The sequence below is a fragment of the Petaurus breviceps genome, unplaced genomic scaffold, assembly GCF_028583685.1.
Source record: "Petaurus breviceps papuanus isolate PSGF00001 unplaced genomic scaffold, PetGlider_PUasm1.0 189, whole genome shotgun sequence".
Taxonomy (NCBI): domain Eukaryota; kingdom Metazoa; phylum Chordata; class Mammalia; order Diprotodontia; family Petauridae; genus Petaurus; species Petaurus breviceps.
In genome coordinates this window covers 2,244,581-2,259,677 of record NW_027185809.1, presented here as the reverse complement: position 1 = coordinate 2,259,677, position 15,097 = coordinate 2,244,581, and the positions used below count along the sequence as shown (strand labels likewise).

General features: G+C 37.6%; 1 protein-coding gene across 3 annotated transcripts in view; it reads left to right on the top strand.

Annotated features, from left to right (window-relative positions):
- The first annotated feature begins 6 nt into the window (after nt 1-6).
- ARID4A (AT-rich interaction domain 4A) overlaps nt 7-15,097 on the top strand; it is a 92,171-nt gene continuing 77,080 nt past the window's right edge. For all 3 annotated transcript variants that reach the window (XM_069091800.1, XM_069091801.1, XM_069091799.1), the window contains exons 1-4: nt 7-146; nt 2,122-2,232; nt 4,578-4,643; nt 6,046-6,136. In XM_069091800.1, the coding sequence (XP_068947901.1) occupies nt 141-146; nt 2,122-2,232; nt 4,578-4,643; nt 6,046-6,136 (274 nt within the window). In that variant the 5' untranslated portion in view covers nt 7-140. The remainder of the gene's footprint in view (nt 147-2,121; nt 2,233-4,577; nt 4,644-6,045; nt 6,137-15,097) is intronic.

Below are 15,097 nucleotides of genomic sequence, written 5' to 3'. Positions count from 1 at the left end.
GCCGCCGGGGCTTGTTTACTCGCTCGGCTCCTCGGGCTCTTGGCTAACTGCGCTTCTCTCTTCCTCCCTCCCTCCCGCGTCCTGCGCGCTGCTGCGGAAGCCTCCTCCCTGAGCTGGAAGCCCTTCGATCGCCCCCCAAAATGAAGGTAAAGGGGGCGCGCGCCGGCCGACTTTTGTTGGGAGAATGGTAAAATGTACTTGTATGCGTGGGTGTGCGCGTGGACATCGGTGTGTACACGGGTGTGCGTGTGTATCGGTGTATACACGGGTGAACTTTCCTCCTTTGTCAGTAATTGGGGGCGGGGAAGCACCCATTGAAGGGGCTGGACCGAGCTGTGTGTGTGTGTGTGTGTGTGTGCGCGCGTGTGTGTGTGTGTCTGTGTGAGTGTGTGTGTGCGCGCGCGTGTGTGTGTGTGTGTGTGTGTCTGTGTACGCGTGTGTGCGTGTGTGTGCGAGGTGCAGCCCTGCTCGACCCCTCCTAAGGCCCCAGAATTCTAACTCCGCACCGAGGGGATCGGACTCCGAGCTGCTGTGTGGGGGTTGGGCCAGTATTTTCCTTTCAGCACCTTCATGACAGCAGACTTCGTGGAAGTAAAGCCTTTTTTGTCCCACGTTTGAGTTTCCGGGGATTTTTGTTCTTCCATTTCCCCGAAGAGCAAAGAATGTGTGTGGAGATGCAACGGGATGGAGGGAACTTAGTGGAGAGAGGTTTCCATTTTTCTAGAATTTTAGAAATAAAATTACACAGATCTTTTGAGGTTGAATTAAAACAACGTTTAATGCTCAATCCATATAATAAATGTTATTAAGCTCTTCTTAATGAAAAAGATTCTTCCAAAATAATTCCAACAAGGAACATTTCAAAGAATGATAGGGAAAAAATGGCATTTTATAATGAGATATTTTAAAGTGTTCCTGATTGCACTTCTTTGCCAGAAGCCGTTCTAAAATTTTATTAATTTATATGCTTTTAAAATTAGTGAATTGATCAAACTCATGATGGATTTATTACCTTATTCATTGATTAAACCTTACCTTCCTAAATTCTTAATGCTTGCTGTGATTTTTATCAGGAAGAAACATAAGTGACAGCAAATTTTGAAAAATGCTCCAAATATTTCACAGTTTAAAACTTTAGGAAGGTAAATGTAATTTAATAAATGAATAAGGTGACACATCAAAAATTTGAATCTTGTTTGGAGCAACTTCCCGGGAAAACAAATTATTTTCCTGCTTACAGTATACTACAAATGTTTTTAAATGTGTGTACATATTAGAAAGGTCTGTGAATAAGTGCTAAGCTTTCATAAAAGATTTGTGTATAAAGGAGACGACAAAAGCATGTTCACATCAGGTTTAGAGTTTGTAGTAAAATGAAGAATCTGTTTTTTTGTTGCCACTTCACATATTGGAATTAGATACACCAATACTAATGCAGAAAATTTAGTGCTACAAGTGTAAGAGCATGATTTCACTTTTCTGTTACCAGCTGTTGTAACTTCCATTTCAACTTCAGCTTTCATGCACAGTATTGAGTAAATAATACTCTCAATTTTAAAATAGGTTGAATGGATATTTATTTAGATCTACATTGTTACATTGTGTCTGTTGTTGTTACATGATGAGTATCTGGTTAAAGGTTTCTCCTGATGTGTCTCTAGTGTTATTTTGATAGTTTTAATTTAGAGGCAGAGGGTCAAAGAGGATTTAAGTGTTTTGAATCTTCAAAACAATATAAAGTTATGTAGACCACTTCAGGTCTTTAACTATATAGCCCTAAGATTAATATACGCTCTTCTCCTGAATTCTTAAACTTTTGGCATATTGTAAAGTTTTTTTGACTCTTTACCTGTGGAGAAAAAAAATGGCAATGCACTCCCTTTTAATATTTTCCACTTAAAAATTATAAGGCATGTTAAAATGGGGCATGGTAGAAGTTTTTTTAAGGGATCATTTTTGTTACAACACAAGAAATACTGTTTTAAAATGGCTGGATTTAGCGGTAATTAACCTAAATCTCTAGTAATATAGGAAAGGTTTTTACTATTTTGTCTATGTAGATTTTGTGTAAAAAAAAAAATCTTGCAATTATATCTTAACTTTATATATTCTTCTTACCAGGCAGCAGATGAGCCTGCCTACCTGACAGTGGGGACTGATGTCAGTGCCAAGTACCGAGGTGCCTTTTGTGAGGCAAAGATTAAGACTGTGAAAAGGCTGGTGAAAGTTAAGGTAATGTTTCTGACGTGTCAGAATTGTTAACACTTAATTTTTGCACTTAAGATGAACAGAGGAGAGCATAGTTGCTTGAGATCGTTGATTTTTTATTGACTGCCCACTTTGTGTAAGATACTGTGCTGTGCTAATTCTTGGGATACAGTAATATCTTTAAAACCACAAGAGTGCATTGTTAAAATTTTTAAATGAAAAATGAAATTTCCTTATGTGTGATATAATATTTTAATTTTCATCCTCTTTATTAGACATTGAGTTTCAAAACATTTCACTTAGAAATGCTTGTGCTTTTGCTACTGTCATTTGAAATTTTATAATCTAGTTTGTGACAACAACGTAATCACTTCAATAATCCATTTTGGTCCCACAAGTAAAGGTTTGGGATTTGAAAAATGAACAAGAAAAGAAAGATTGCATGTTCTTATGAAAGCAAAATAAAAAGAGAAGGGTGTGTGTATGATGTTCCGAAGGAGGCAAGTGCCCTTTTACTATTTAATGACCATTAAAGGATAGGATATGAATTTGAGTTATGTGATCTACCTTTGAAATTTTTCCAAATTTTTGAAGCTTTAGGATAGCATTTGGGAATATGTAGAGCTGAGGAGTTCATTTGAATGTAGTCTTTTTTAACTTTTGTAAGGTACACTTCCATTTTTTAATACTTCAACTGTATTGTCACTAAGCTGTTTTTGAGAGGCTTTTAATTTTTTGCTCTTGTTTCTTAGAAGTAGTGAATATTTTTGTAAGTGAAAATTGTAATTTTTTTCATCCTCATAATCTAGAAAATGAGTATTTGATTTTTTTTTTATTTTGGTGATTCTTTTCTGCGCCCTATTTTTTTGCTGTGTATACTTGTTTTGGTAAGGTCTTGGGAAAGAGCTTTCTTTTTTTTTCTCAGTGGTGGCGCTTGTTTTGAAATGTTCCTCTCCTAGTTTTCCTCCGTCTATGAGCATTCCTTTTCAGCCTCTTTTCCTAGTTTGTCTTCTTTTTCCTGCTCTTTAAGCGGGGGCATCTCCCGATGATCTGTCCTTGGCCTTCTTCACCTCTCACTGTACTTTTGCCCTTGGTGAACTCCTCCTATGACCTCAGTTATCACCTTTATGCAGTTGATTTCTAAATCTGTATCTTCATACCTCAGCTCCAGTTTTCCATTTTCTATTTGCTGCCTCTTACGCTTAATGCCCTACTGGTGCCTCCAAGTTACCATATTCAAAACTGAAGTCATCGTTTGCCACTCCTCACTTCCCTATCTCTGTTAGTGACAGCATTTTCCTCCCAAACTGGAAACCTTTCAACCATTGTAGATTTCTCCCTCTCCCTAAACCCTAACAAGCTCTTGTAGTCATCATATCTGTCTTTCCTCTTCTTCAGTGATACTGTCACTGCCCTCATTCGGGCTGTCATATTCTGCTTGGACCACTAATGTTCAGCACTCAAACGATCTTACTCCATTGTCTTCTCCAATTTACCCTTTGGATCGTTGCCTAAATAATGTTACTTAGTGTATGAGTCAGATCAGGTTATTTCTGCTTAAAAAAACTTAAAACGTTTTCAGTTGCCAACAGGTTAAAATATAAACTTCTTTTGGAATTCACGGCCTTCTGTAATGTGACTTCATTGTACCTTTCTAGTCTTATTTCATAGGACTCTCATACAATCTACATTCCTGCTGTGATAGCCATTTCCTTATCACATCCTGCCCATTTCTGTCTGTATATTTGTTTAGGCTCTCACTACTTCCTGTAACCAGACTTCTTCCACATCCCTGTTTAAATTCTTTTCTTCCTTCAACTTCCTGAGTAGGTTCTTTCAGGAAGTTTTTCTTTCCCTTCAGCCAGTCATAAGTAATCCCTTCTTCTCTAATCCCTCATTTCTCTCTCTCTGTTTAACTTTTCCTACACATTTATAATTTTAATTTATATTATAGGTACTTGTGCATTATGTTCCCCTACTAGATTGTAAGCTCATTAAGAGCAGGGATATGTAATTTTTTATTCTTTATTCAATTTACATATTAGAGGATTTGAATTGAATAGTTCTCAAGTATGTAACAAGTATGATTTTTGAGCAGTTTATATGGTATATCACCATTCTCTCTTACTCTGGTTTATTTCACAAGATGAAAAAAATGAAAATTTAAAAAATTTTGAATTTGAACTTGACTCCTCTGGTTTTATATTCTTTTTTGGTGAAGACCAAAACCTTCTGTGACTGTTTGGTTGATAAATGAAAAAACATTTTTAAGTCATTGCAGTGATTAATGTAAACTTTAAATGAATATTGTCATCATGATTTTCATTATTGTAAAAGTAAAAAAAAATTATTTTGCAAAATTCTTTCAGGTAATCCTGAAACAGGATAACTCTACACAATTAGTGCAAGATGATCAAGTAAAAGGACCTTTAAGAGTATGTATGCAGTATGATTTAGATAATACTTGAAATTGCAAGGCTTAAAATTTGTAGCATCCTGGGTTTCATTTTTGTAAAAAGGGTTGGAAAACTATCAGTTTTTTTACATAAATTTTAAGCCAAGAGAAAAAATTTTGTCTTATTCAATAAGGGGGCAGCTTGGTGTCAGAGACTGAGTGCTGAAGGTGGAGCCAGGAAGACCGAAGTATTAATCCTGCCTCTGTCACCTTACTTAACCTCTCTCAGTTTCAGTTTCCCTATCTGTAAATTGGGGTAATAATAACACTAAGGGTTATGTAGAAGATTAAATGAGACAATATATGCAAAGCACTCTGCATCCTGAAAGCACTATATAAATCTTAATCATTATTATTTTTATTATCAAAAGGATCCTCTGATTCAGACAAATTTAGTAGAGGATCAAATGAAATATTAGTATTTTTTTTTTAATATAGATTGTGTTCTCAGATGACTATATCCTTAAAGATACTAAATGACATTTTAAAGAAAAAATAATTTTAGATGTGTTATTCTGTTAGATTTTTGCCTTTTTAAAGTTTTTTGTTGTTTCAGTGATGGAAATTTGGAATGGCAAATCAAGTGTTTGAAAAGCTATTTTCATTAAGTTAGGGTTGCTATCTCAAATGCTTTGTTATGTCTGTTAAAATACACATATAGGTAAATATATATATACGTGCATAAAAGCATATATATACACACACATTTATATACTGATATTGAATCTTATATGATGATAATATATTTAGGGAAATATATTATATCTTCTTGATTTTTTGCTAGTTTTTGGAGGAAATCCTTACTCTGTTTTAGTAATTCATCTTCATTAAATGTTTTTTATGATCTTTTAACCTTGTTAATAAGGAAATATTCTTATTAACCAAAAAGTAACACATCAAGACATAAGTCTTTTTTTCAGTGGTTTGATACATAAAGGACTGGATGCTGCCTACATAAAGTCAGTTCATCCTGCTTTTTGGTGGAGCAGAATGTAAAAGTGATCTCTTGTTCTTTTATTATTCTCACTTTGATCTTCAAAAAAGAAGTTAAAAAATGCTTTTGACTACTTGTTTTGTTGTTTCACAGCTCTTATATTTAGAAATTTATTGGTGAGGATAAAGGGCATAGGACTAGAAGTCAGTAGACCAGATTCTAGTCCTGGCTCTATTCCATAAACTACATGAACCACAAATTTCCTCATCTGCCTTAACAGCGTTGTGAAGATCAAATGAGATAATGTGAATGGTACATAAGTGTTAGTGAAATCAATATTTAAAAGTGTAATTTTCTTTCCTAGAGACTTTCATGTCTGGGGGGAGTTGAGAAGGTAAGAGCAGTATTTAAGTTTGATGATCTGTAATGTTTGGCTTTTGGGCTTTAGGTTGGAGCAATTGTGGAAGCTAAAACACCTGATGGATCCGTTCAGGAAGCTATTATCAGTAAATTGACAGATGCCAGTTGGTATACTGTAGGTAAGTAATTATATTAATTTATGTGGATTTGGATATTGGGGCATACTTCTATTTCGAAAGTATAGTTAACAGTTTTGTCATCAAAGTTGTATATAGGAGTCTGCTGGAAATACTAAGAACTTATTTGATCAAAAGTTTCCTGATGCGGGGTGGCCAGGTAGCACAGTGAGTAAGATCACCGGCCCCAGTGTCAGGATGACCTGGGGATCGAATCCTGGGCTCAGATACTTAGCACCACACCCAGAAATAACTGGCCGTGTAACCTTGAGCAAGTTACTTAACTCCAATTGCTTTAAAAAAAAAAAAAGTTTCCTGATGGGATGGAAGTGGCCTTTGAGGAACGTATATCCTCATTAAGATAGAAGTGTTATTCTGTGTGAGAGTAACAGGAATATCGTTTCTTTTTTTTAGTTCTTTCATCTTTCCCTCCAAGGAAGTTAGATTAAATATACGGTGAACTTTAGCGTTATTACTGTTTCCGTTCTGTTTTTCATGTAATTAAAAAAATGGCCTTAACCTTTCATTATTTATGATGGTAGCAGTGTTCCATAAGACTATTGTATAAATCACCTCAATGTAATACAAGTTGGGCCTTGTTTTGCTTAAATTGGCTAATATGGATATCACATCAGTGTGGAAAGAATGTAATCATAAAGCTTATCAGTGTAAGCAAAGACATAATTAGAGCTCCTTAATGGAGTTATGTTTTCAGAGAAAAGTGTGGTTTATAAATTTCTGATTTGATTTTTAGCATTCTTATCCTTTTAATTTTGTCTTACAATTCTGTAGTGCTGGGCCCAAAGTGGATAGTAAATATTTGTTGTGTTTCACTGACTGTGGTATTTATTTTGACAAGTAGAATATTGTTGGATTTACAGTGAACCCCCAAAGTTTAAATAATATTTCTCCTCAAATATTGGTAACAATACCATTTTAGCTAACATTTTTGATGGGTAAGTCAATCTACAAGGATTTATTTAGCACTGCATTTACAATGGCAAAAAGTTCCCTTTCTGCAAACAGCTTATAATACATTATGCATGGATGCAGAACACAATACATACAGCTATAAGTAAATGCACGTATACATACAAAATAATTTCAGGGGGGCACTAGCATTGAGGGATGGCCCCTTGTAGGTCGTGGTATTTGAATTGACCTGTGAAGGAAACTAGGAATTGAGAGGCAGAGGTGAGGAGAAAGTTCATTCCCAACATAAGCAACAGCCTGCCCAAAGGTTCAGAGATAGGAGATGGTATGTTGTGTATGAGGAGTCCTAAGAATAGGGCAGTTTGGTAGGGTAATAATCTGTAATGAGTCTCAGCATGTAGACTGGAGTCAGATTGTGAAGAGCTTTAGATTTCAAACAGAGAAACTCATATTCTACAAGCAGTAGTGAACCACTAAATATTCTTGAGCAGGAAAGTGACATGGTTAGACCTGTGATTTAGGAATCACTTTGGTAGCTATTCAGGGTAATGGATTAAAGAGCAGAGACACGCTTGAGGCACTGAGTATTTTTAGGAATAGTGGAGGTAAGAGATCATAAGGATCTGGCCTGGGGTGGTTTTGTGAGTGGGGAAAGAGAGATGTGTTAGAGGTGTGGAAGGAATGAGGAATAAGATTTGACAACTGATTGAATATGTGGCACTCTAGGGAGAATGTAGTGGAAGGATTACTCCTGAATTTTTAACCTGGGTGATGTGGAGGATGGTGGTTGCCTTGACAAAAATGGGGACATTAAGATGGGATGGGAATTTGTGTGTTCTGTAAAGCTTAAGCACAACACTTAAAATGTTCAAAAAATCTTATGCATCAGTGTTTTGTCTTAGTTTGAATGTTTTCATTGTTTGGTTTCTACTTTGGGCATTTTTAGCACAAGTGAGTTTATTTGTAATATTGTAGTTTACTTATAAGGGGAAAATACAGGATCTTTTCAAATTATGAAAAACATTTGATAAATCTTAAGTAGGGTTATGAAATTATTAGATTCTGTTTCAAATTTCTTTGCTTTTTTGGCTTCAATAAAACATTTGCTTCCATATTATTAGAGATAACTGCTGATGGCTTGTTTCAAGACTATATACATTCTTTGTTGTTATTGTGCTCCCTTTTGTTCGAATCACTTTTATTTGGTATAACTTTTTTCTCCAACATCTTTTCTCCTACTTTGGAAGTTATTATTGTCTGCCATGGCATTAGGATTTTCAGCAATATGATTTTAAGAAACATTACTTTTGGATATTGATTTAAACTTCCAGCAAGTTCATGGAATTTTATTTTGATGTGTTTGTAAAACATAGGTTTTTCCTAGTAATGTTAAGTTTTTTGTATGGTATTTAACAGCAAGTTTGTCTGTATATGTGAATATTGCTAATGGAATATTCCTTGTACTTCTGCAGCAGGACTCTTTTGCTCCCTGAATATTTCTGAAATCAATCCATTTGGTTCTTAGGTATCAATATCATTAATTATTGGTTGAACACATGATATATTTTCAAATGAAACAAATATACAGATGTTGTGTCTCTTATCTAGGAGCATTAAGTTGAGCAAATCATGTCAGGGTTTATCAGTTAACGTATGTTCCAGAGAATTATTAGTCTTTATTGCCTTTTCAGTATAATAACAGTATTTTGACATTTATATAAACAGTATTGAAGACAAGTAATTTAGCACTTGTTCTTTGCCTTTTGGGTGGTAAACATTCTACAAGGCAGTGAGTTGAGTTACACTAGCAGGGAATACACCACTTACATGTGACTAATCATAATAGCTCACAAATATTGCTTTAAAATTTGAGTGTTCCACATATATTTTCTTATTTGATCCTCAGAGCAGCTCTGTGAAATACATGCTATAAATCCCGTTTTATATATGAGGAAGTTGAGAATTAGAAAGAGTGAGTACCAAGGGTCACACAGCTGTTAAATATTTAAGGTGGTATTCAAATTTACATTTGGGGAGCCTGACCAACAACTGGCTGGAGGGACTCCAGACCGCCAGCAGCTGTGGCTGTTTCTAGAATTATCAATACATAGATGTGAAGGACAAAGTGAGAGGTCAGTGCAGTGTGGATTTTGGGATCCAGTAGTTGGGAGTGCATCGGCTTCTTCCCCCAGGGTGAGAAGCCACTGAGGAGCCATGGCCGTGCAGCTGCCCCCACATGGCAGCTTCAGCTCCTGGCCTGCAGAGTGTAGGGGAACCAAGTGACCAGTTGGAGGAGTAATCACTCTTGCTTTAACCTGCTTGGATCTGGATTGCGGTCTAGGGTGGAGATCCTGGGGTATGTGACCAGCTTACCAGAGCGTGTGGAGGCTTCAGAGAGGGCACCACCTTTGGCAGCTGAGAAAACCCCAGCGTTTGGTATGAAGCTCCCATGTCTGGTAGCAGAGTCCTACTGTGGTAAAAAGCCCCAAAATCAAGTAATTGAGTGGCAAAATGAGCAGACAAAGGAAGAAAACCAAGCAAAGCAATCCAACATTAGGCTCCTATTTGGGGGACAAAAGGGATCAAAGAATGGAACAGGAGGAACACAGTGAAGTCAGAACTCTTGCACCAAAAGCTTCCAAGAAAAATGCAAGCTGGTCACAGGACATAGAGGACCTTAATAAGTAAGTGGAGGAAAAATTGGGAAGAGAAAAGAGAACAGTGAAAGAAAATTATGAAATGAAGGGGCGGCTGGGTGGCGCAGTGAATAAAGCATTGGCCCCGGAGTCGGGAGGACCTCAGTTCGGTTCCGGCCCCAGACACTTAACAACCACACAAAAAAAACTAGCTGTGTAACCTTGGGCAAGTTACTTAACCCCAATTGCCCTCCAAAAAAAAAAAAAAGAAAATTATGAAATGAGAATCAACAACCTGACTGAGGCAGATATCACCTTAAAAAATAGACTAACTCAAATGGCAAAAGAGGCTCAAAAAAGCAATGAGAAGAATGCCTTAAAAAACTGAATTTGCCAGATGGAAAAAGAATCTCAAAAGCTCAATGAGGAGAATCATTGCTTCAGAATTAGATTGGAGCAAATGGAAGCTAATTATTTTATGAGAAATCAAGATGCTGTTAAACAGATCCAAACAAATGAAAAAATAGAAGGCAATGTGAAATACCTCATTGGGAAAACCACTGACCTGGAAAATAGATCAAGGAGAGATAATTTAAAAATTATTGGACTACCTGAAAGCCATGATCAAAGTAAGAACCTAGAAATCATCCTCCAAGAAATCCATAAGGAAAACTGCCCTGATGTTTTAGAACCAGAGGGCAAAATAGAGGTTGAAAGAATCCACTGATCACCTCCTGAAAAAGATCCCAAAAGGAAAACTCCTAGAAATATTATATCCAAGAAGAAGAGAATATTATTACAAGCAGCCAGGAAGAAATAATTTGAATATTGTGGAAACAATCAGGATAACCCAGGATCTGGCAGCTTCTACACTGAGGGATCGAAGGGCTTGGAATATGATATTCCGGAGGTCAAAGAGGCTGGGATTAAAACCAAGAATCACCTACCCGGCAAAACTGAGTATCATGTTTCAGGGGAAAATAAGGTCATTCAGTGGAATAGAGGACTTTCAAGCATTGTTGATGAAAAAACCAGAATTGAATAGAAAATTTGACATTCAGACACAAGAAGCAAGAGAAGCTCGAGAAGGTAAACAGGGAAAAGAAATCATAAGGAACTTATCAAAGTTGAACTATTAAACATTCCTACAAGGAAAAACAATAACTGTAACTGATGAAACTTTTCTCAGTATGAAAATAGTTGAAGGGAATAGAAATATATATATATATATATGTATATACACACACACACACACATACACGTGTATATATATATACATATATATGTCTATATAGGAGGGGATATGGCCACATGAATACATATGTGAATATATTTACAGGTATGCATAGATAGAGGGCACAGGACCAATTTAATAGGAAGGGATGATACTTAAAAGGTGAAATTAAGAGGTGAGAGAGGAATATAATGAGAGGAGATGGGGAGAGACAGAATGGGGTAAACTATCTCATATAGAAGAGGCAAGGGAAAACGGTTATAATGGAGGGGAAGAATAGGAAGGCAAAAGGGAATGGGTCAACCTTATTCTCACTGAATTTGGCTCAGGGAGGGAATGAAATACACACTAAATAGGGTATCTCACCCTACAGGAGAGTAGGGGGGAAGGGGATAAGAGGGGGAATGATGGAATGGAGGGCAGGCTGGTGGGGGAGAGAAGTTGGAAGTACCTACTTTTGAAAAGGGACGGGATCAAAGTAGAGAATAGAACTAGTGGGAGGTAGGATAGGAAGGAAGGAAATATAGTCAGTCTTTTACAATATATCTACTATGACAATGTTTTGCATAGCTACACATTGTACAACCTATACTGAATTGCTTATCTTTCCAGTAAGAGTGGGTGACAAGGGAGGAAGGGAATGAATCTGGAATTCAGAGTTCTAAAATTAAATGTTTAAAAATATATAAATACTGTTATTAATACTATTTTACATGTAATTGGGAAATAAGATATACAGGCATTGGGGCATAGAGATCCACCATGCCCTACTGGAACAGTTGAAGGGGGTATGGGAGAAGATATGGGAGAGAGCAGATTGGAGGAGGAGATATCTTGTGGGACCGCTATTTTGGGGTGGTGGGTAGGGGAAAAATGAGGTAAAACTTTGTAACTCAAAATCTGGCGGTAATGAATGATGTAATCCAGAAGTTAATAAAGCATTTGGAAAAAAAAATTTTTTGATTTGGAAGACCCTGAACTTAAGAGTTCAGAAATCTATCCGCTACCCCTTACTATTTGTTAGGAAAGAAATACTTTTTTTTTCTTTATTTTTTTTTCCATTTTTCAAATGCTTTATTAACTTCTGATTTACATCATTCATTTCCTCCAGATTTTGAGTTACAAATTTTCTCCCCATTTTCCCCTACCCACTGCCCCAAAATAGCAGCTTCACAGGATATCCCCTCCTCCAATCTGCTCTCTCCCATATTTTCTCCCATATCCCCTTCGACTTTACCAGTACGGCATGGTGGATCTCTATGCCCTAGTGCCTGTATATCTTATTTCCCAATTACATGTAAAATACTATTAATAATAGTATATGTATATTTTTTTTTTTTTTTTTTTTTTACTTTTAATTAAAGATTCATTCCATTCCTCCCTTGTCACCCACCCTTACTGGGAAGATAAGCAGTTCAGTATAGGTTGTATATGTGTAGTTAATGCAAAACAATAACCTGGCTATAATATTCCTAGGAGTTTTCTTTTTGGGATCTTTTTCGGGAGGTGATCAATGGATTCTTTCAACCTCTATTTTGCTCTCTGGTTCTAAAACATCAGGGCAGTTTTCTTTGAGAACTTCCTGGAGGATGATTTCTAGGTTCTTACTTTGATCATGGCTTTCAGGTAGTCTAATCATTTTTAAATGATCTCTCCTGGATCTATTTTCCAGGTCAGTGGTTTTTCCCATGAGATATTTCACATTACCTTCTATTCTTTCATTTGTTTGGATCTGTTTAACAGCATCTTGATTTCTCATAAAGTCATTAGCTTCCATTTGCTCCAATCTAATTCTGAAGCAATGATTCTCCTCATTGAGCTTTTGAGATTCTTTTTCCATCTGGCAAATTCGGCTTTTTAAGGCATTCTTCTCCTTATTGCCTTTTTGAGCCTCTTTTGCCATTTGAGTTTGTCTATTTTTTAAGGTGGTATTTTCCTCAGTCAGGCTGTTGACTCTCATTTCATAATTTTCTTGCATCATTGTCTTTTCTCTTCCCAATTTTTCCTCCACTTCTCTTATCTGCTTCTTAAGTTCCTCTGTGTCCTGTAAGCAGCTCATATTTTCCTTTGAAGCTTTTGGTACAGGAGTTCTGACTTCGCTGTCTTCCTCCTGTTCCATGCTTTGCTCCTTTTTGTCACCAAAATAGGAGTCTACTGTTGGAATCTTCTGTCTGCTTTATTTCCTTTGCCTGGTTATGTCGCCCCTCTGTCACTTGACCCCTGGGCTTTTTGCCATAGTAGGACTCTGCCACCAGACAGGGGAGCTTTCATCCCAAACGCTCGGGTTTTCTCAGCTGCTGGAGGTATTGGATGGGTGCCTTCTCTGAGGCCTCCACATGCTCTGGCAAGCTGGTCACACACCCCAGGACCTCCACCTTAGACTGCAACCCAGATCCAAGCTGGTTATAGGAAGAGCAATTACCCCTCAGACTGGTCACTTGGTCCCCCTACACTCTGCAGGTCAGGAGCTGAATCTGCCACGTGGTGCTGGCTGGCTGTGCTGGTGTCTCAGAGGCTTCTCGCCCTGGGGGCAAAAGCCGATGCACTCCCACTTACTGGGTCACAAAGCCCAGACTACACTGACCTCTCACTTTGTCCTTGGCATCTATGTGTTGATAATTCTGGAAATGGCCACAGCTGCTGCGCATCTGGAGTCCCTCCAGCCAGAGGCTGGTCAGGCCCGCCTTGGGGCTAAAGCCTTGGTGTGGGGCTAGTCTCGGCTCCGGCTGGCTGCTTGCTGCTGGCCTGCCGGGCTGTCCTCAGCGGGAGGTCAGCTTCTTTGTGTCATTTTGTGGGTTCTGCAGCTCCAAAGTTTGTTCAGAGTCCCCTCTTTACATTGATTGGGAAAGGTGGAAGCTAGAGCTGCTTGGAGGTCGTGCTTCTATTCTGCCATCTTGACTCCGCCCCCCAGAAAAAAATACAAGCTTCATTTAGTCAATGTGAATTTTGGTTTACACATAGCACCTTACACAGTTGGCACTCAAAAGAAATTTTTTTAATGATGTTTCTGGCTGCATCAAGCCATTCTTCATTGCAGAGCCTCCTAGAAGCAATTATTTTCTATCCATTTTATCATTCATGTATGGAAGTCACATGTATTTGGACAACTTATAAAGAGCTTTTTTATTGGTCTGTCTTTATGGGACAGATAAACAGCAACTTCAGCTCAGAGTTGAATAGGAGGAGGAGAGCAGGCTGAATTCCCTCGGAAAATAGCAGATCTCCACTAATGACCCTAAACTTCCCCTGGAAACAAAGGGCCTACCTTTTAAAAGACCTTTTTTTCAGCTTTGCTTATGGCTAGAAGACGTGGAATAAAAATCTCCAGTGAATTAAAACACTTTACCTAGGACAATAAAGAAAGCTGTGACAGGTATGAATATGGCACGGCATGTAAGTAATGTGGAACTTCACACAGGAAAAGAGTAAAAGATTTTTAATCAAAGTAATGTATGATAAAAAAGAAGATAGGTAAAGGAGAACAAGTAGAAAGCCCCTGTGCTCCGCTGATATCTTTGTAGTGCCAAGATAACTCAGGGAAGACTTCTGGCCCTTTGGGCAGACCCCTTTGATGAACTCAGACGAAGACCCTGACAGGAGTCACATGTGACAGGCAGGCTTATGTGACTGTGATATACATCATTGGAGGGAACTCACAACTGGAAGAGATCCCTTTCTCTTCATGTAACCTAATGCTGCTTGTGGAAAGGTTGAGTCCTGTTCTTGACATTTTTATTTGAATCTAATTCTTAACATAGTGTTATAGAGGGATCAAAAAATATGTTGCATATAAAAAAGCAGTGTCCTGCCAGCTTTTTGAAGGATTTCATTTTCCCTAAAATCACATCTGTAAGTCTGGGGTTCTATTAAGAACTTTTAAGAACACTTTCATATTACTGGTTTAATCTTTTATTTAGTCTTCCTACTCGCTAATGACCAAAAGTTGCATATGAAACAATGAACAATGGCTTTTTACAAAGTGTTGATGTTACTGTCAATACTGTTAAAGATCTCCAATTAACCCTTGCTGGAAAGTGCATCAATTTAACTGTATTTTCTCTCTCTGTCTCTCTTCCTTCTCCCTTGTTCCCCCCTCCCCTCCCTTTCTCTCTCCCCCTGTCCCCCTCCCTGTCTCTCCCTTCATCCTTTTCTCCCCTTTCT